Consider the following 22,140-nt stretch of genomic DNA (forward strand, 5'->3'; position numbering starts at 1 on the left):
TTCTACCAGACTTTTCATTAACCACCAGCAACACTTCCCGACTCGCAATCAGCACCCAGATGAGCACAGATTAGCTCCCAGATTAACACTCAGACCAACAACCAAGAAACAAACAACAGCCCCAGGAACTGCCAAACAAGCTAACAGTAAACAGCCCAACCACAGAACCACCAAGACCAACACTGACAGGGCAAGCCACTAGAATATAAAGGGTGAGCAAATCCCATCCCTTCTTGCACTGATGATGTTACCTTATTGGGTAATGAAATGTCTTCAAAGAAACAGACATCAGAGAGCACCAAGGACCCCCCCAGTACCCCTCCTCCTCCTCCTCCTCCTCCTCCCCCCCTCCCTTCTAGCACTGATGATGTTATCTAGTTAGGTAATGAAATAATAATAACAATAACAATAATAATAACAACAATAACAATAACAACAACAATAATAATAATAATAATAATATTTTAATAATAATATTAATAATATTAATAATAATATTAAATAATTAATATTTAATTATTAATTAAATATTTAATTTAATAATTAAATTATTAATACCGTATATACTCGAGTATAAGCCGAGTTTTTCAGCACGTTTTTTGTGCTGAAAAACGTCCCCTCGGCTTATACTCGGGTCTATACGGCTTATACTAGAGTTGTGTTTTAAGCCCTCGGCTTATACTCGAGTATAAGCCGAGTTTTTCAGCACGTTTTTGTGCTGAAAACGTCCCTCGCTTATACTCGGGTCTATACGGCTTATACTAGAGTTGTTTTTTTTTTAAGCCCCTCGGCTTATACTCGAGTATATACGGCTTATACTCGAGTTTTTTTTTCTTCTTTTTTTCACATTTTACCGGACGGCGCGGGGAAGCCCTGCCGGTGCAGTGAGAGGGCGGGGCGGGGGAGCCGCCAGCCTTCTCAGCTGAGGGAGGGAGGGGTTCAACCGTAGGTGCCTCATTTCCACCCTCGGCTTATACCGAGTATATACGGCTTATACTCGAGTTTTTTCTTCTTTTTTCACATTTTACCGGACGGCTGGGAAGCCCTGCCGGTGCAGTGAGAGGGCGGGCGGGGAGCCGCCAGCCTTCTCAGCTGAGGGAGGGAGGGTTTCCCCAACCGGTAGGTGCCTCATTTCCCACCCTCGGCTTATACTCGAGTCCCCAGTTTACCCCAGTTTTTGGGGTAAAATTGGGGACCTCGGCTTATACTCGGATCGGCTTATATTCGAGTATATACGGTAATTTAATAATAATAATGATAATGATAACAATAACAATAATGATAATGATAATAATAATAATAATGATAATAATAATAATATTTTAATAATAATATTTTAATTTGTATACCGCCCTTCTCCCGAAGGACTCAATGTCTGCAAGAAAACAGACATCAGAGGCAGTGGTGAAATCCAAATTTTTTTACTATCGGTTCCGTGGGCATGGCTTGGTGGGCGTGGTGTGGCTTGGTGGGCATAGCTTGGTGGGCATGGCAGGGAAAGGATACTACAAAATCCCCATTCCCTTTCCACTCCTGGGGGAAGGATACTACAAAATCCGCATTCCCTCCCTACTCCTTGGGGAAGGATATTGCAAGATCCCCATTCCCACCCTAATCCTTGGGGAAGGATATTGCAAGATCTCCATTCCCACCCTAATCCTTGGGGAAGGATATTGCAAGATCCCCATTCCCACCCTAATCCTTGGGGAAGGATATTGCAAGATCCCCATTCCCACCCTACTCCTTGGGGAAGGATATTGCAAGATCTCCATTCCCACCCTACTCTGGGGCCCGCCAGAGGTGGCATTTGTTGGTTCTCAAAATTTCCACTACCGGTTCTCCAGAACCTGTCAGAATCTGCTGGATTTCTCTCGTGATCAGAGGGCATCAAGGACCATACTCCTATTTCTCCTCCTCCTCCTCCTCCTCCCCACTCCCTTCTAGCACTGATGATGTCCCCTAGTTGGATAATGAAACATCTACAAGAAAACAACCAAGCTCAGGGAGCATCAAGACCCCCCCATGTCATCTCCATATCCAAATTTGAGGACAGTTGAGGTCCTTCTGCAGAAACAAAACAGTGGGACAAAACAGGGGAGGGGGCAGAATGTGGCTATTTCTAGGCACCTGTGTCTAAGTAGAGATGTCAAATGCTTCCCTTTGGTCAACCTGGCTTCCAGGTTCTTTGGCGAGACCAACAATCTGGATTGGGGAAATGGGGTGGTGGCTTTTCTCCCCTCCCACCCTGACACATGTTTGTCGGTCTGATTACAGCGGTATCACCTTCAGCTTCCTCTTCTCCTGGATTCTGATTGTCTTGGTCGCCGGCACCTTTCTGATTGGGGGAAACATCCAAACGTTGGTGTGCAAACCTTGGATCAATCAAGAGATATACAGAGTGAGTTCGTCTGCATGAAAACGAGCAAGCGCATTGTTGGCCTTATTTTAATGGAGCCTTGCTCTTCTTCGTGTTGGTGTTGATGTTCTGGAAAAAGTGCAGAGAAGAGCAAGAAAAATGATTAGAGGGCTGGAGGCTAAAAATACAAATAACATGGTTGCAGGAATTAGACGTGTCTATCTAGTGCAGGGGTAATCAACCTTTTTATACCTACCGCCCACTTTTATATCTCTGTTAGTAGTAAAATTTTCTAACCGCCCACCAGTTCCACAGTAATGCGTCGTGTATCGTCATCTGCGCATGCCTCTCGCGCATCGTGGATTGGGTTTGGGTGGGGGACCGTGCCGGCTACCAGCTCTGCTTGTCTGTTACAGCTGGGAGGTGTGGGGGGAGATGCGCGAGCTATTCTGGGACGAGGCTCTTTTGTTTGCGGTTGCACTATAGCGCCATTTAGTTTCACTTAGGTAACGTGAACCAAACTTATGCGCGGGCGATACAAATAGTATATTTTCAGAAATTTAAATTATCACGGGGAATTTTATGAAAACCTAATCAAAATGTTTTTAAATAATGCTATGAAATTTTTTTAAAAAGTCAATTAAATTTAAAAAAAGGAAAGTGCTTCAGTATCGCACAAAACCCCTACCCCTGAAAGCTGGAATGCCCACTAGTGGGTGGCAGGGACCAGGTTGACTACCACTGATCTAGTGGAAAGAAGGACTTAAGGGAGATGACAGCAGTGTTCCAATATTTGAGGGGCTGCCCCAAAGAAGAGTGGGGGGGTCAACCTGTTTTCCAAAGCACTTGAAGGCAGGACAAGAAACAATGGCTGGAAATTAGTCAAGGAGAGAAGCAACCTGGAATTAAGGAGAAATGTCTTGAAAGCGAGAACAATTAATCAGTGGAATGGTTTTCCTTCAGAAGTTGTGGCTTCTTCATCACTGGAATTTTCAAGAAGAAATTGGGCAGACTCTTGTCTAGAATACTCTAGTTATTTCACCTTGGCCAACTCTGATCCGCATCAGCTCCAAAACTCTTGAAGGAGTGGTGTTGAAATTGTTGTGCTTGGGAGAATCAGTCAGCAAGTGTGTGCAGGCAACTCTCCCCCCTGCCACTTTTCTGTGTCACACGCCCACTTGCACACGAACAGATATCGTGCAAGCGCATTTTGTCAGGTGCATAAATGTGTTACCTTCTTTTCTGGATGGATGCAGTGCTGAAAGTCTGCACCTTTCTTTTAAAGAAATCCCAAGGAAAGATAAAATAGAAAGAGTACAGATCAGGGGCGAAATGCTACCGATTCGGACCGGTTCGCCCGAACAGGTAGCAGAGACAGTGGGTGGTTTGGAGAACCGGTAGCGGGTGGCAGCGTGAGGCTCCTCCCACCCGCCCGGATGTCATTACTTCCTGGTTTTACCCAGGAAGTAACTTGTTCTTTTACCCCCTGCACATGCGCAGAAGGCTTTGCATAGGTGCAGAGGGTCCAAAATTGCACGCATGCAGAGTGCACACTTCCGAACCGGTAGGGAAGGTACTTAGACTTCACCCTGGTACAGATAATCCTCAACGTATGACCACAATTGATTCCAATATTTCCATCGCACCTAAGAGAGCTGTTAAGTGAGTTTGGCCCTATCTGACATCTTTTCTTGCCACAGTTAAGTTAATAACTGTGGGTGGCCTCTGGTGGCTCAACAGACTAATGCAGTCTGTTATTAACAGCAGCTGCTTGCAATTACTGCAGGTTCAAGTCCCACCAGGCCCAAGGTTGACTCAGCCTTCCATCCTTTATAAGGTAGGTAAAATGAGGACCCAGATTGTTGGGGGCAATAAAGTTGACTTTGTATATAATATACAAATGGATGAAGACTATTGCTTAATACATTGTAAGCTGCCCTGAGTCTTCGGAGAAGGCCGGGATAGAAATGCAAATAAAAAATAAATAAATAACATGGTTCTTAAGGGCGTCTGACTTCCGTCATCGACTTTGCTTATCAGAAGGTCACAAAAGGCGATCACATAACCCTGAGACACTGTGACCAGTACATGCCAGTAAGAGTTGGCCTCCCTGGGTGCTGAGTTCCTCCAAGAATCCACCATGTTGTAATGCATCGGCGTAGTAGATATGTGGTTCTAGCACAGCCTTTTGCAACTGAGAGATGTAAATGTTGTCCATGCACAGATAATAATGCACAATTATTATTATTATTATTCAGTTTATTGACACCCCTGGCAACCTCCCACCTTCCATGAATGTTTCTCAATATCTTGGCTTAAAGCAGAATCTCAACCTCACATCGGCGTATCAGTGAGTACCCCATTTTTCCAAGGGCATTCTTTTGCTAAAGAGGTGGGCTGGCTGGCTCCCTCCATGCAGGGGTGACATCTAAAATTTTTCCCTACCGCTTCTGTGGGCGTGGCTTAATTGGTGGGTGTGGCTTGGTGGTCAGGTGACCGGGTGGGTGTGGCCAATAACAATAAATAATACAAATAATAAACAAAGTACACAAAACAATAAGAGGTACCAAAAACCAACTTTCACACTTTACACATACACAACACAACACAACTGACACACACATTGTAAAACCAGCTGCCCTTCACCCACAATGGCCCCTGCAATAAGCAAGAACCTCACACAGCCACAAAAAGCTCAAAAACCAACTTTCACACTTCACACACCCACAACACAACACAACTGACACACACACACACAAAATGCCACATACAGCTTTGTGAGATTTTGTGTGTTTGGGTAGTTAGAGTGAAACGCTACAGAAACACACCAAATCTCAGAAAGCTGCACAAATATTTTATTTAATTATTTTATTTACATTTTTAGATAAAAGCAGCTAAATTTAAAACTTCCTTAAATTGCTAGGTCTAAAAATAATAATAAAACTCCTAAAAAAACACCCCAATTAACTATTTTTTTAAAGCTCCAACCCCCAGTTACTTACCCAATTGAAGGGACAAGGCACGGAGATTGAGTTGCTCACCGATGAGATGGATTGCAGGCAGGCAGACTGAGTTGCTAGCTGATGCAATTGATTGCAGCAGCGGAAGCAAGGCAGGAACAGCGAGTGAGCGTGAAAGGAGCAGCCAGCTGCCAAGTAGGCAAGTGGGGACCGGGCGATTGGATGGGCTTTGGGGGGGGCAGGGATTTTTGCTACCGGTTCTCCGAACTACCTGCCCCCATCGCTACCGGATCATGTGATCCGGTCCGATCAGGAGCATTTCACTCCTGCCTCCAGGCCATCCCATCAACAGAGTTACAGAGTACACAATAAGAGAGTTGGAGGTCTTCTAGTTCAATCCCTTGCCCAGGCAGGAGACCCTAGACCATTTCAGACAAATGGCTTCTCCAGTCTCTTCTTGAAAACTTCCAGTGATGGAGCATTGACAACTTCTGGAGGCAAGCTATTCCATTGATTAATTGTTCTCACTATCAGGAAATTTCTCCTTAATGCTAGGTTGTATCTCTCTTTGATAAACTTCCATCCATTGCTTTGTATCGTATCACCCTTAATCCTGGTACAAGATAACTAAACAGGCAACGGAGAACAAGGACAATGGTCTGGAATGGGATAGGGTCACTCACCTGCTTGAGCAGAGGGTTAGACTAGAACTGGGGTCTCCAACTTTGGCAACTTTAAGATTTGTGAACTTCAACTCCTAGAATCCCCCAACTAGCAAAGCTGGCTGAAGAATTCTGGGAGTTGAACTCCACAAGTTGCCAAGGTTGGAGACCCCTTGACTATAAGACCTCCAAGGTCCCTTCCAGGCCTGTTATTCTATTCTGTCCAATAAAGTGCTACAATCCTATTGCTTCAACAATATTTGATTTTAAGGCTCTGCCATGCCAGATGAACGACATGCAGCCGAAAAGGAAGACATGTTCTCCTTTCGCCCAGTATCTGGTACCCCTAACCTGGGAGAGCCAAACATGAGGAACACGAGGGAGGCTGGGAGTTGTGAGTCAACACTATCTAGACATCTTGCATAAAGCAGGCAGATCGCAAGCTGATGGGGTGGGAGGTTGCCTTAATTTCTTTCCGTCTTGTTTCAGGCAGTGCAAGAACGGTGCAGGCCTCTGGGAAGTTCTGCAACTGAAGGACCAGTACAGCCTCAGCGAGCATCTCAACGTTGCCAAGGTAACAAGCTTCTAGCTGCATCCTTGGTTGCCCCCTTTTGCAAAGCAAAACTCGATTCCCCTGGGATCCTTCAGGAGGATCCTAGGAGACAAAAGCACACCAGTCAGGCTCAGCTGTACTTCAATACTTGGCTTCCAGAGGTTCTCCAGATGTTCCTATCAGTATGGGAAGAAAACCACTGAACTACAGCCTCCTAGTCTCCCAAATCAAGCCATAAATTAAAAATGCTACAGGCTGGCTTCCTCTGTGGAATGAGCTGAAGATAGTCAGAGAGCTTGTTTTGCAATATCGGCTGGGGTGGACTTCAGTCTGACCTAAGCATAGTCCATAAAATTATCTACCACAATGTCCTACCTGTCAATGACTACTTCAGCTTCAACCACAACAATACACGAGCAAATAATAGATACAAACTCAAGGTAAACCGCTCCAAACTCGATTGCATAAAATACGACTTTGGCAGCAGAGTGGTCAATGCCTGGAATGCACTACCTGACTCTGTGGTTTCTTCCCCAAACCTCCAAAACTTTAACCTTAGACTGTCCATTGTTGACCTCACCCCATTCCTAAGAGGTCTGTAAGGGGCGTGCATAAGAGCACCTGCATGCCTACCATCCCTGTCCTAATATCCCTTTTTTACTTACTCTTTTCACATATCCAAATTATGTTTATACTTTTACCTGTTATCTTATATATGATTGACAGAATAAAATAAAATAAATAAATAAATAAATAAATAAAATTTAAATATAGGGCAACTGGGGAGACCATTGGCCCGGCTCCCCTTTTTGTAAACTCCAAAAGCTCACAGCCTTATTTATGGGAATTTCTGCACTCTTAAAGAATGTAGAATTCTTAAAGAATTCCTTGGAGAATTCATTCGATCTTTATTATTGGAGAATCCTCGACAATCAATTTGCTCTCCCCACAAAAAAAAAAAAGGGGGGGGGGAAATTTCAATATAATGTTTTCCTGTTCTGTGCACATGCTTTCAAGATCAGCAAGGCTCATGTTCTGAATCTTAGGTACATAACATCAGATTAGGTGGCGGGTTTATACGGTCTTTTACTTTATAATAGAAAAGTCACCACACTATAAAAAAAGATGTTGAGACTTTAGAAAGAGTGCAGAGAAGAGCAATCAGGATGATGAGGGGACTGGAGGCTAAGACATACAATGAATGATTGCAGGAACTGGGCCTGGCTAGTCTAGGGAAGAGAAGGACCAGGGGAGACAGGATAGCAGTCTTCCAATATTTGAGGGGCTGCCACAGAGAGGAGGGGGTCAAGCTACTTTCCAAGGCACCTGAAGGCCAGACAAGGAATAACGAATGGAAACTGATCAAGGAGAGAAATAAGGAGACATTTTCTGACAGTGAGAACAATCAACCCATGGAACAGAAGTTGCCTTCAGAAGTTGTGGGCGCTTCATCCCTGGAGGCTTTCAAGAAGAGACTGGACTGCCAACTGTCAGATATGGTGTAGGGTCGCCTGATTGGCCCTGGGGTTGGACTAGATGACCTACAAGGTCCCTTCCAACTCTGTAAATCTGTTAAAACGTAAAGCCTAAAAAACTTCTGACCCGGGACATGCATTTTATGTGGCTCCCTGTTTTGGGAGACGCCGTCCCATCCTTTCAGAGTTTGTTTTTGAGACAGAATTGTCCGCCGAAGGGGGTCAACACAAAAGTCCAAATGGCAACAACAACCATTCAGTCTAAGGCCTCCCCCACTTTGTAATAGGTTTAAAAATGGGAGGGGACTTAACCCTTGGTTGTGGTCACGATTGTGACTTTTTTGACCACTTTACTAGAGACACTCCAGATTGGGGAGGATAATGGGCATCTGTTGTTATTTTTCCTCCCTAGGGGGAAAAAAATAGACTGAAAAAGCAGTAAAAACACCTCAGAGTGTTATTTCAAGCTGGAAAATGCATGGAAGAAATGATTGAATAGCCAACCCGATCATTTCCCAGCCACATTTTCAGCCTGTGCAAGCCTGCAGGTCGAGGGAGAATGGTGTTTGTGTGTGTGTGTCCCTCCAGGATGTCCTTCCAGCATTGATTCTATCTTTTACGTTGGAGTCGGGCGGCTACTAAATTCAGAAAAATGAATACATCGATTAAAAATAAAATCATTTTAAAAAAATGAATTCATTAAACTCAATTAAATCTTAAATCGAACAATCGCACTAAAACTTGCCATTGTGAAAGCGGTCTTCACTTCTTCCCTTTCTGATCCAGTACACGGCAGAGTTTCAGGAACGCCTCCGGGCCATCAACCTCCCCTTTGAAGAGATTGTTTTGTTGACTGCAGAGGGGAGGCAAGACTTGGAGACCTTCAGAAAGAGCCAGGTGGACTCGATCAACTACGCTGACTTCACGGCAGAGGTGAGTCTGCAATTGGGGGAAGGAGAGAGATGTCCTGGATCATGGGTGAAATGCTCCCGGTTCGGACTGGATCATCTCTTGGCCTTACTCCTGAGTCGTCCTCTTTGCTTGAGCTGCTCTTGCCTTCTGGCAGCTCTTCTCATGCGTGCATTAGGAACAGGCTCCTCCTGTTCCTCTGCCTCACTACTGTCACCCTCTGGAGGCTCCGGAGTCCGCACTTCACTCCCCGATGGCCCTGGCCCCACCTTTGCTTCCGACGCAGAGCCCTCATCTGGGCCTTCCCCAGCCTCCAGGACTGGCCCATGTTCTTCCTCAGCCTCATCGCTGTCTGACTCCGCTGCCAGGTCTGCAGGCTGCTGGCGGACCACAACACCTCCCTCACCTTTACCTTCCAGAGAACGAGGGAGGGCCCCATCTGAGATGCTTTTCAACACCTCCATTCCTCCTGCCTGACTGTTGTCTCGGCTACTGACTTCCTCCTCCCAAGGATATTCTCACAGCCCCTCATAATGGCTGATTGTTTCTCTTGCAGATGCGCAACCCTCTGGTGAGGACCAACGTGGAAGGCCTGGCAGTAGATCTTGAAAGGCTGAGGGACGTTCAGGTGGGGAACCAGATAAAAGGGGGTGGCCGTGCATAGGGGGTGGGGTGGGGGAGGAGCAAAGTCCTTCTTAAATTCCCGTCCTCGCTTCCCAGCCAACCCAGAGATGTTGATGTTTCCTGCAGAGCGACAGAACTCTGGCAGAACGACTGGTGGAGGAAGCCCAGAAGCTCAGAAGGATCCAGAACCAGGTGGTCCTCCCAATGGAGACCCTCTTGGTAAGCTTTCAAGTGAAGCACACCGAGGAAGCGCAACTTAAAATTCAGAAGTGCTTCAGGAGAAAGAGCAAGCAACCTATTCGGAGGTTTTAAATTAATAGTCTATAAACTTTAATTTTAGATAAAGCGAAGGTTGTACTTCCGGTTCCATTTGAGTGGGAGAGGAAGCATGTGATTCATACTTCATGGGACCAAATTAATTTGTTCTATTTAATTTTATTTATAGGCACAACTGAGAGAAAGTGTCCAGTTTTTAGCAACCATGTCACCTAGTTTCCAGGTATTATTATTACAGATGAAATTATTTCAGGGGTACCACCTCTTTTTTCTGTCTGTCTGTCTGTCTGTCTGTCTGTCTGTCTGTCATCTATCTATCTATCTATCTCTATCATCTATCTATCATCTCTCTTTCTCTCTCTCTATCATCTCTCTCTCTCTCTCTCTCTCATCTATATCACTATCTATCTATCTATCTATCTATCTATCTATCTATCTATCTATCTATCTATCTATCTATCTACTATCTCTATCATCTATCTATCTATCATCTATCATCTCTCTGTCTCTCTGTCTCTGTCTCTGTCTCTGTCTCTCTCTCTCTCTCTCTCTCTATCCATCCATCCATCCATCCATCCATCATCCAGCTTTCCTTAAGTTGGTTGTAAGTCGAGGACTACCAGTACAGTGCTTCTGCATTAGCCCTTCTACAACTATCTCATCGATGAAAATTCTTTGCCTTCTACATCCAACATGAGCCAGAAGGCCTCTTTGGCCCATCAAAACCCGCCTTTAAGAGCAGATGTTGCTTTCGTTCTGCTCTGGAGGCCGAGCTATTCATTGAAGAATATTTTATCCTCTCTCACCTCTTATAGGATAATGAATCCAGATTCCAGCCAAAACGTCTTGCACAATTAAAGATTAAGCAGATACTTGGCTTTTGTGGGCTGGTGTGGGCTGGAGGTGGGGGGGAGGACAGCCAGCCAGCTGGACCGTAATTACAGACAAAGAGAAAAGACCTTGTTATCAAACACAGAGGAACCGGTTACTCCTTTCCATAAATGTAAAACGCCCTGAGCATTTTCTACACAACAACATTTCCAATTGAACAATGGAAGGCGACTGATTGGGCATGCATAAAATAAATAAGTACATGCATTAATGTTCCGGTTGGCAACACACACCTGTGGGCGCCTGGGCATGCAACCCCAGATGCTATCTACCACACGCTAGAACAGATACTTATAGTTTTGTGCTGAGTGCCTAAAAAGTTGATTTGGCTGCTGCATTCTTGTGTAGATAACTGATTGTGTCCCTGGCATCAACTAAAGTAAAATAAAGTTCTACACTACATAATTATCTCCTTTCCCCTTCTCCTTCTCCTTCTCCTTCTCTTCCTTCTCCTTTTCCTTCTCCTTCTCCTTCTCCTCCTCCTCCTCCTTCTCCTCCTCCTCCTCCTCCTCTTCTCCTTCTTCTCCTCCTTTTCCTCCTGGCTCCTTCTCCTTTTCCTCCTCCTCCTCCTCCTCCTTCTCCTCCTCCTCCTCCTCCTCCTATCTCCTCCACCTCCTCCTCCTCCTTCTCTTTCTCCTCCTCCTCCTCCTGTCTCCTCCTCCTCCTCCATCTTCTCCTTTTCCTTCCCTCCCTCCCTCCCTTTCCTCCTCCTCCTCCTCCTCCTCCTCCTTCTCTCTCAACCTTCTCATGGTGTCCACCAGCCCTAGAGTTGATGGCGGAGTAGCAGAGTTCAGTGCCAACCTGCCATTTTCAGAGGTCCTTACTTCCTTCGATAGCAGGAGGAGCTCTTCCAGCTTCCCCTGACGGCCAAATAAGTTGCTTTTTCTTCCTGCCTCTCCGCAGGCTCAGTTCAACAATACCGAGTCCCAGATCATCCTTGTGGAGGCCATTCTTCCCTCACAGACAAAGAAGATTCTCAGACAGGTGAGCTGGAAGAAAACAGGTAAACTCGAAAGGTTGTTCCCAAGGGCGGGGCTATTCGAGGACTAACAGCACCTCATCAGATCCCTTCAGTTGCTCTCAAAATACTCTGCCAGGCTTGTCTTCCTCTCTCATAATCCTGGAGGAGCCTTTCTCAACCTGATGTCCTCCAGAAATGCTAGGAGGCCAATTTCCACACACGCCAACACACCGTTGTGAAATCCATTTTTTTTATTACCGGTTCTGGGGGCGTGGCTTGGTGGGTGTGGCAGGGGAAGGATACTGCAAAATCCCCATTCCCTCCCCATTCTGGGGCCAGCCCAGGGGTGAAATCCAGCAGGTTCTGACAGGTTCTGCAGAACCGGTAGCAGAAATTTTGAGTAGTTTGGAGAACCAGCAAATACCACCTCCGGCTGGCCCCAGGAATGGGGATGGAATGGGGATTTTGCAGTATCCTTCCCCAGGAGTGGGGAGGGAATGGGGATTTTGCAGTATCCTTCCCCAAGAGTGGGGAGGGAATGGGGATTTTGCAATATCCTTCCCCAAGAGTGGGGAGGGAATGGGGATTTTGCAGTATCCTTCCCCAGGAGTGGGGAGGGAATGGGGATTTTGCAATATCCTTCCCCAGGAGTGGGGAGGGAATGGGGATTTTGCAGTATCCTTCCCCAGGAGTGGGGAGGGAATGGGGATTTTGCAGTATCCTTCCCCAGGAGTGGGGAGGGAATGGGGATTTTGCAGTATCCTTCGCCCAGGAGTGGGGAGGGAATGGGGATTTTGCAGTATCCTTCGCCCAGGAGTGGGGAGGGAATGGGGATTTTGCAATATCCTTTCATTCCAGAGAGTTCAAATTCATATCTCTCACTCAACAAACACCAACTGGGGAATTCTGGGAATTGAAGTCCATACAGGTAGTTCTCGACTTACCAGCAGTTCATTTAGCGGCTGTTCAAAGTTACACAGAAAAAAGGGTCTTATGACCGTTTTCCACACTTACAATTTTTGCAGCACCGCCTTGGTTGCGTGATCCACATTCAACCGCTTGCCAATGACTCACATTTATGACGGTCGCAGCCTCCCAAGATCACATATTCCCCTTTTGTGACCTTCTGGCAAGCAAAGTCAACGGGGAATCCAGATTCACTTAACGACCACGTTACTAATTCCAGAACTGCAATGATTCACTTAACAACAGTGGCAAGAAAAGTTGTAAAACGGGGCAAAAGAACTGTCTCACTCAGCGACATAATTTTGGGGCTCTGTTGCGCGGTCGTCAGTTGAGGACTACCTGTATAGTTGCTGAGCTTGAGAAAACGCCCTGTAAAAAATAGTAAAAAAAACAGAACTTTAGAAATAAGTTTAGAAATGCGTTTTTGTTACTTTCTTTTTATGACAATTTTTTTTTTTGGCTTTGTTTGTCTTTTTTTCAAAATCTTTCTTTTCTGTTTTTGAATTCAAACTTTGGAAATAAAACAAAAGTTTGATTGAAGAAATAAAGATCTTTCTTGAAGTCCATCACCTGCCCAGATGATGCCTCCTGTTGAAAAATTCAGGGCATTGTATGTTCTAAATTCACGAATTGATTAACTGGACACTGATTAGAGGTTGGATTGCCCAGATCTCAAATTTTCCTGCAGGATCTTGCTGCCTTTTTTTTTTGTTTGTTTACATTTATATCCCGCCCTTCTCCGAAGACTCAGGGCGGCTTACATTGTGTAAGGCAATAGTCTCATTCTATTTGTATATTTTTTACAAAGTCAACTTATTGCCCCCCCAACAATCTGGGTCCTCATTTTACCTACCTTATAAAGGATGGAAGGCTGAGTCAACCTTGGGCCTGGTGGGACTAGAACCTGCAGTAATTGCAGGCTACTGTGTTCTAATAACAGGCTTCTTAACAGCCTGAGCTATCCCGGCCTCTGTGGTCCAAACCTGGAACTGGGCACTGTAGCCCTATAAAAGGAGACAGATGGCCCAGATTTAAATATATACAGTGCGCTATTCATGCAACCCTAGATAATAGATTCTGCAGATTCCATTTGTTGATGGAAATTGTCCTTGGTTTAGATCAGGGGTCTCCAACCTTGGCAACTTGAAGACTTGTGGACTTCAACTCCCAGAATCCCTCAGCCAGCGAAGCAAAGCTGTCTGAGGGATTCTGGGAGTTGAAGTCCACAAGTCTTCAAGTTGCCAAGGTTGGAGAGCCCTGAATTAGATGGCGGTTTATCAAGAGGGGGAGAAATCGCAGGAGAAAATGAGTTTCTCTGACACATCCTTTTACAAAATCTGCTTTTAACTCCGTTTTCCTCTTCCTCCAGGAGTTGGACTGTTTTGCAAGGAAGGAGTTGGGATTTATCTCCCAGTACCTGAACTGGATGAGGAGTACGGTGAGAATTGGCTTCCCTTACAGTCCACAGATGACCCTGGGTCAGCAGATCCTGGAGTTGCCCGGAGTGATAGTGCCCTCAGGGCAGACATAGCTGGCGGATGATGGCAGTGATTATGTACACGTTTCCATGTTGTTTGATTAGACAAAGTACGGATGTGGCTGGCCATTGTCTTCTTTTGAGAGGCTGTTGAACTTCCCAGTGTAAAACTATTCCCTCCTGTCTTTCCTGCTTCTCATCCAAATACTACATTGGTTCAACCAGGCTTAGGTTAGCCAAGGTAGCCTGGGTGCTGCCTGCTTCATCTTCTTTTAATGACCCCCTTAATCCAGGGGTGAAATGCTCCTGATTCGGACCGGATTGCCTGATCCAGTAGCGATGGCGGCAGGTGGTTCGGAGAACCGGTAGCAAAAATCCCTACACTCCCCCCCCGCCTATGCCCAGCTGAGCCGCGCGATCAAGGTTTTTTTTTTTTTACTTTTAAAAGCATTTTTTCTTCAGCTGAAAAAATGCTTTTAAAAGTAAAAAAAAAGCCTCTGACGATTGCACGGTTCAGCTGGGATCGTCAAAACCCTTTAAAAGCATTTTTTTCTACAACCGAAGAGGTTGTAAAAAAAAAAGCTTTTAAAAGGCTCCTCTGACGATCCCAGCTGAGTTGCCTGATCGTCAGAGGCCTTTTGTTTTCTTTTAAAAGCACTTTTTTTTGCCTTTAAAAGAAAAAAAAGCCTCTGATGATCAAGCAATTCAGCTGAGATCGTCAGAACCTTTTAAAAGCATTTTTTTTACAACCTCTTTGGCTGAAGAGGTTGTAGAAAAAACGCTTTTAAAAGGCTCTGACGATCCCAGCTGAGCCACGCGATCATCACTTTTCAACCCAGACCAGGGGTCTCCAACCTTGGTCCCTTTAAGACTTGTGGACTTCAACTCCCAGAGTCCCTCAGCCAGCAAAGCTTAGGTTGAGGGACTCTGGGAGTTGAAGTCCACAAGTCTTAAAGGGACCAAGGTTGGAGACCCCTGGCCTAAACAATAAAAGAAACTGCTTTGAGGTAACTCAAGGACTTCAAACTTCTGAGCCTACAGCATTCCTCTGCAAATCAATTAAAAAGGAAACAAACTTCAAAAACTGTTTGAAGAAAACCCAGTTCGGATGTTTGACTGAAACTGGAACATGGGTTTTCTAAGCTGAGGTAAAATTATACCGTTTCAAGGGCACTGTAGACAGGGGTCTCCAACCTTGGTTCCTTTAAGACTTGTGGACTTCAACTCCCAGAATTCCTCAGCCAGCATAGCCAGCAAAGCAAAGCTGGCTGAGGAACTCTGGGAGTTGAAGTCCACAAGTCTTAAAGGGACCAAGGTTGGAGACCCCTGGCCTAAACAATAAAAGAAACTGCTTTGAGGTAACTCAAGGACTTCAAACTTCTGAGCCTACAGCATTCCTCTGCAAATCAATTAAAAAGGAAACAAACTTCAAAAACTGTTTGAAGAAAACCCAGTTCGGATGTTTGACTGAAACTGGAACATGGGTTTTCTAAGCTGAGGTAAAATTATACCGTTTCAAGGGCACTGTAGACAGGGTCTCAACCTTGGTTCCTTTAAGACTTGTGGACTTCAACTCCCAGAATTCCTCAGCCAGCATAGCCAGCAAAGCAAAGCTGGCTGAAGAACTCTGGGAGTTGAAGTCCACAAGTCTTAAAGGGACCAAGGTTGGAGACCCCTGACCCAGACCATACACTGTTCACTAAGCACTTATGGATGTTAAAGAAAAAACTATAAATAAAATAATTTTAAACCAGTTATTCCTTTGTTCTGTAACAGCTGACTGAGGATGTGGCTTCCTGCCAGCCCTTTTCCATCGCTCTGGACAATAGCCGGGTGATCTTGTGCAATCGCGTTATGGATCCTTGGGTAAATATTTCTGCCATCTAACTAAAGCTTTCAACCTTCTTTCCTGGCCCACTCAACGTAGCCCTCAACTTACAACCGTTCGTTTAGTGACCATTCACAATGAAGAAAAGCGACCATTTTTCACAATAGCATTGCAGCGTCCCCATGGGTCACGTGATCAAATCTCGGATGCTTCGCAACTGACTCATTTTTATGACGGTTGCAGTGTCCCGGGGTCATGTGATCCGCTTTTGCAACCTTCTGACAATATATTCAATATATGATTCTATCAACAACCGTGATATAAATTAACAGCTGCAGTGATTCGCTTAAAAACTATGGCAACAAAGGGTCGTAAAATAGGGCAAACCTCCCTTAACAACTGTCTCACAAAAACTGGTGCCTTCGGCGAGTTCCGATTGGCTGAAGACAGACTCGTCACAAAGGGGAGGGCTGGGATGAGGAGAATCTGTATCTTTTGAGTGCGGGAAACCTAGAGCTAGCCGGACTTTAGTGCAGCCAACATCCTTTTAGTCGAAGAACCTTTCACTTCAACCAAATGGAGTCGAGGGTCTCTCTTTCCTATGGGATCAGATTGGGGCAGGTCTGACAGCCACAGTGGTGTGAACGAAGCTCCACCTGTTTTAATGTGCATCACGATCCTATCACTTCACCTAAATCCCTTCTTAAAATCCAACTTGTCTATTGGTTTCCTTTTCCCCCCAAGAAAGGTACAGCTCATGTCTACGTAGGTATAAGATGAAAGGTAGCATCTCCCAGTCAAGGTCAATGCCAGTGACTTCCTGGCAAACCCATTAGAAAAAGCTGCCAATACCTCCTTGTGCTGTGTTTTTTCATCTTCCTAATCTACTAATCTTCCTAATCTCCTAATTTTGGGATTTCCAGGTGGTGCTCTGTCCAAACACTAATCTGGTCCAACCCTGCTTAGTTTTTCTGAGCCATCAAGATGGGGGTTGCCAAAATAATGTTTCCCCATCTTTAAAAGCATAAATCTAGGCCTGCTTTGCAATGACGTAATTCTGATACAATCTGAATTTCTCCTGATGTTTTTAGGGATGCTTCCATCAAGTTTTCTTAGCAAAAAACATGGAAATTGGCCATCGTTGAGTTCTTAACTTCCTAGTGTAGACTATAATCCTGGCATTGTCTCAAACCACAACCTCGGCTAGTTTTAATTGCTCTGACCAATTTCCTCTTAACACTTGACCACAAATACAATATAATAACTGTTCTTAATACCTGCTCGTGTCTAGCACTTGTTAAGTGTTCGCAGCTATAGTTTAAACTTTCATTATCCTCAGGAGCTCTGCGCTAAAGCAGGGGTCTCCAAGCTTGGTCCCTTTAAGACTTGTGGACTTCAACTCCCAGAGTCCCTCAGCCAGCTGGCTGAGGGACTCTGGGAGTTGAAGTCCACAACTCTTAAAGGGACCAAGGTTGGAGACCCCTGCACTAAAGCATTGATTAATATTCAAAGCATTGTGCTTTATGTTTTTCCTCATTGTTTGTCTCTTTCTTCCTTTCTTTTTCTTAAAAACATTTAATCAGACAGAGTGAAATTGGACAGGTGGGTGGGTGGGGCTTTGACAGTGCTGTCGTGGCCCCTACCTTGGTCTTGGGGACCTCTGAAGACCCCTTTAAAGCAATCTTTGGAGGACACAGATTATATACCAGAGTTAGAGGATTTCCCCTCAGTGCCAGGGGAAAAAGACCCTCCCCACCACCCGTATACTTTTCCTTGATGAACGTATCTTTTCTTTTATGTACACTGAGAGCATATGCACCAAGACAAATTCCTTGTGTGTCCAATCACACTTGGCCAATAAAAATTCTATTCTATTCTATTCTATTCTATTCTATTCTATTCTATTCTATTCTATTCTATTCTATTCTATTCTATTCTATTCTATTCTTTGGTGATGTCTGCTTTTCCTTTCCTCCAGAATGCCTTTTGGTTCAGCCTGGGAGGATGTGCCTTTTTCCTGCTGCCGGGTTTGTTCCTCGCCTTCAAGATGATGAAGCATTTTCGTCCAATTCGGCACAAATTAGTGTAAGTGACATTTCTGCGAAAGATGGGATACGGAGGGTTCTTCCCTTTACTGTTTAAGTTGTTCACGTTTATTGTCATTTGCACCTCGCACAACGAAATTAAATGCCATCTTCAGTGTACATCAGACATAAGAAAACTATAAATCAGTGGTAGCCAACCTGGTCCCTACCTCCCACTAGTGGGCGTTCCAGCTTTCATGGTGGGCGGTAAGGGTTTTGTCCGATTCTGAAGCACTTTCCTTTTTTTTTAAATTTAATTCATTTTTTAAAAAAAGTTCATAGCATTATTTAAAAACATTTTCATTAGGTTTTCAAAAAATTCCCCGTGACAATTTAAATTTCTGAAAATATACTATTTGTATCGCCCGCGCATAAGTTTAGTTCACGTTACGTAAGTGAAACTAAATGGCGTTATAATGTGACCGCAAGCAAAAGAGCCTCGTCCCAGAATAGCTCGCGCATCTCCCCCCACACCACCCAGCTGTAACAGACAAGCAGAGCTGGTAGCCGGCGCCCCCCCCAACCCAATCCACGATGCGCAAGAGGCATGCGCAGATGACGATACACGGTGCATTACTGTGGAACCGGTGGGCGGTTAGAAAATTTTACTACTAACAGAGATACAAAAGTGGGCGGTAGGTATAAAAAGGTTGACTACCCCTGCTATAAATCATTATCTTCCTAGGACTCTGGCAGCAACCCGTGTCAACCATTAACACATTTTTAAATGTTCAGTTGAGTGAGTTTCATGGTTAATGAATAAAAAGATAATAATAAAACAAAAACTCACATCCTCCACATTCTACACAATTGAATTGAAAACCCCTGATACTGCATTAGTATTACACTATACAGTAGAATTCAACATAGGTACTGCTCTGGGATAGAAACTGATTTTCAGCCTATTTGTCCTTGTTTTTATTGTCCTGTACCGTCTGCCAGATAGCAATAGTTCCCAAAAAAAAAGGGTGTCCAGGTTGAGATGGATCTTTAAGAATGTTGTTGCTGTTGTGATGGTTTGTCTCGCAGTCTGGACTGAATTTGGCATTTTTTAATTCACCTGTCGAGTCCTTCCCAAGAATGTGGGTGTTTGATGGAGTTATAGCTGCGGTATTGTTGCAGAATGTAAGCTGTTCCGTAAAGCTGCCTTTTGCAATTGACCGATGGTGAATTTGTCAGTGCCGAAGGATGGAGCTCCAGTTGTTTTGGGATTGCACCCAAGGTGCCTCTCAGTATTGGTACTACATTTGCTTTCTTTTACCATCATTGTTCTAATTCTGTTACAGGTCTTTGTATTTCGAAATTTTTCTCCAGTTCTTTCTCTTCTATTGTGTTGCTCCAGGTACTGCCATGTCCATTATCCAAACATTTTTTTTGGTTTTCCTTATCAACAATTGTTAAATTTGGAGTGTTATGTGGCAGCTGCCTGTCCGTTCGAATTCTAAACTCCCAGGGCACTTGAACTTGTTCATTCTCTACTATTTTGTGGTCCCATCAGTTCTTGCTTGCAGACAAATGCTATTTGTTGCAGATATTATTATTATTACTAATATGGACTCTATTTCTAGACTGTCCTTCATTTTTAGCTCAGCACCAACTTATCAGGGAAGAACATACAATGGGGGGAAAACACAAAAGCTGCAGCAATAAAAGATGTAGATATATATATATGTAGGTCTTTGGTTATTCGGGTTTTCTCCCGCGTAAAATTGGAAGTGTATTGGCGACGTTTCGACGAAGTCTCATTTGTCATCTTCAGGCTTCAGCTTCGTGCTTCTGGGAGCAATGTGTGATTGCAGCTTTTCTTCCTTTTTAACTGCTAGTGGGGGTTTGAACTGATTGGGTGGGAGCTTGGCTGTGCTCTGATTGGATGGGGGTGTGTCCTGTTTGGGTGGGGGCTTGGTTGTGCTCAGATTAGTCTGAGTTGTAGGGGGATTTGAGCTGGTGAGCTGCATTGCTGTTGTTTGGCTTCGTGTTCGTGGACACAAAGGAAAGGAAGAAACAGCTGCAATCACACATTGCTCCCAGAAGCACGAAGCTGAAGCCTGAAGATGACGAATGAGACTTCGTCGAAACGTCGCCAAGACACCTCCAATTTCTGGGAGAAAACCTGAATAACCAAAGACCTACATACAAACACCATAAAACCTCAGAAAACAAACAAACATATATATATATATATATATATATATATATATATATATATATATATATATATATATATATATATATATATATGTATATATATCAAGCCCAACTCTAGCCTACATACAGTTATCTGAATAGCTCGGCAGGGCTTCATTACTTTCAAGGACCGCTGCCAAAATGCCTTAACTTTCTTCCTTGCAAAATTTCATCCACTCAAAAAAAAAAAAAAATTGAGAAGGTTGAGAACATTTCAGGACTTTTCTCTTTGGAGGGCCACCAAATCAAGTCTCCTCAAAGGTAGGAGCTCCCTTCATCAAAAAGCACAACAAATAATGTTCTTTCTGCGCCAACTCAGGAAGCTCAAACTGCCCAAGGAGCTGCTGATCCAGTTCTACAGAGGAATTATTGAGTCTGTCATCTGCACCTCTATAACTGTCTGGGTTGGCTCTGCAGCCCAACAAGACAGACACAGACTTCAGAGGATAATTAGAACTGCAGAAAAAATAATTGCTACCAACCTGCCTTCCATTGAGGACCTGTATACTGCACGAGTCAAAAAGAGGGCTGTGAAAATATTTACATTACCCCTCACATCCTGGACATAAACTGTTTCAACTCCTACCCTCAAAACGATGCTACAGAGCACTGCACACCAGAACAACTAGACACAAGAACAGTTTCTTCCCGAATGCCATCACTCTGCTAAACAAATAATTCCCTCGACACTGTCAAACTATTTATTAAATCTGCACTACTATTAATCTTCTCATCGTTCCCATCACCCATCTCCTCTCACTTATGACTGTAACTTTGTTGCTTGTATCCTTACAATTTATATTGATATTGATTGTTTCCTGATTGCTTGTTTGTACCCTATGACTATCATTAAGTGTTGTACCTTATGATTCTTTTTTTTAATTTTAATTTATATCCTGCCCTTCTCCGAAGACTCAGGGCGGCTTACAATGTGTTAAGCAATAATCTTCATCCATTTGTATATTATCTACAAAGTCAACTTAATTGCCCCAACAATCTGGGTCCTCATTTTACCTACCTTATAAAGGATGGAAGGCTGAGTCAACCTTGGGCCTGGTGGACTTGAACTTGCAGTAATTGCAAGCAGCTGCTGTTAATAACAGACAGACTTAGTCTGTTGAGCCACCAGAGGCCCAAATTGTCGAATGAATCTTTTCTTTTATGTACACTGAGAGCGTATGCACCAAAGACAAATTCCTTGTGTGTCCAATCATACTTGGCCAATCAAGAATTCTATTCTATACTCTATGGAGATTCTCAGTCACCCAGGTCATGGTTATCCCAAAGGTGGGTTTTTCAAGAGGCAACTGAGGGTAGAACAAGAAGCAATGGGTGGAAACTAATCAAGGAGAGAAGCAACTTGGAACTAAGGAGAAATTTCCTGACAGTTAGAACAATTAATCATGCAGTGTTGGAGCATTGTGAATGCTCCAACACTGGAAATTTTTAAGAAAATGTTGGATAGCCATTTGTCTGAAATGGTGTAGGGTTTCCTGCCTTGGCAGGGGGTTGGACTAGAAGACCTCCAAGGTCCCTTCCAACTCTGATATTATATTATTATTATTATTATTATTATTATAACTGCACTTGCTGGTTCCAGAAAATCCAGCTGCCTCTTGAAAAAGCATCTTTGGACCCCCTTCCTAAGGAACAACTCACCTCTCATTATCAGGCTAAATGCCCATCGAACTTCAGGGCAGAAAATATCTGCCGTTGTTCATTTTTTAGCTATCAAATACCAGAGTCTGAAAAAATAATTGAGTCCCCCTTTAATCACTGTCTTGCTGTACTCTATTAGTTTTTGGAAGTTTCATTTTTTATTTCTGGAAGCCATCCAGAGCCTTGCAGTTGAGATGGGAGACAATATAAATCAAAGTAATGAATAAAGAAGGCACCCAGGTTCACCTTATCAATGGAGACAGGTGGCACATCAG

At 44.1% G+C, this 22,140-nt stretch overlaps 1 protein-coding gene across 1 annotated transcript in view; it reads left to right on the top strand.

Moving 5' to 3' along the window:
- PROM2 (prominin 2) overlaps positions 1–22,140 on the top strand; it is a 45,131-nt gene that overhangs the window by 20,983 nt on the left and 2,008 nt on the right. Inside the window, exons 12-22 of the mRNA XM_058194113.1 lie at positions 2,275–2,398; positions 4,615–4,706; positions 6,468–6,552; positions 8,793–8,939; positions 9,472–9,543; positions 9,666–9,758; positions 9,985–10,038; positions 11,610–11,690; positions 14,003–14,071; positions 15,887–15,976; positions 17,917–18,023. Coding sequence (XP_058050096.1) covers positions 2,275–2,398; positions 4,615–4,706; positions 6,468–6,552; positions 8,793–8,939; positions 9,472–9,543; positions 9,666–9,758; positions 9,985–10,038; positions 11,610–11,690; positions 14,003–14,071; positions 15,887–15,976; positions 17,917–18,023 — 1,014 coding nt within the window. The remainder of the gene's footprint in view (positions 1–2,274; positions 2,399–4,614; positions 4,707–6,467; positions 6,553–8,792; positions 8,940–9,471; positions 9,544–9,665; positions 9,759–9,984; positions 10,039–11,609; positions 11,691–14,002; positions 14,072–15,886; positions 15,977–17,916; positions 18,024–22,140) is intronic.

Source organism: Ahaetulla prasina, chromosome 9 (assembly GCF_028640845.1).
Source record: "Ahaetulla prasina isolate Xishuangbanna chromosome 9, ASM2864084v1, whole genome shotgun sequence".
Classification (NCBI taxonomy): Eukaryota; Metazoa; Chordata; class Lepidosauria; order Squamata; family Colubridae; genus Ahaetulla; species Ahaetulla prasina.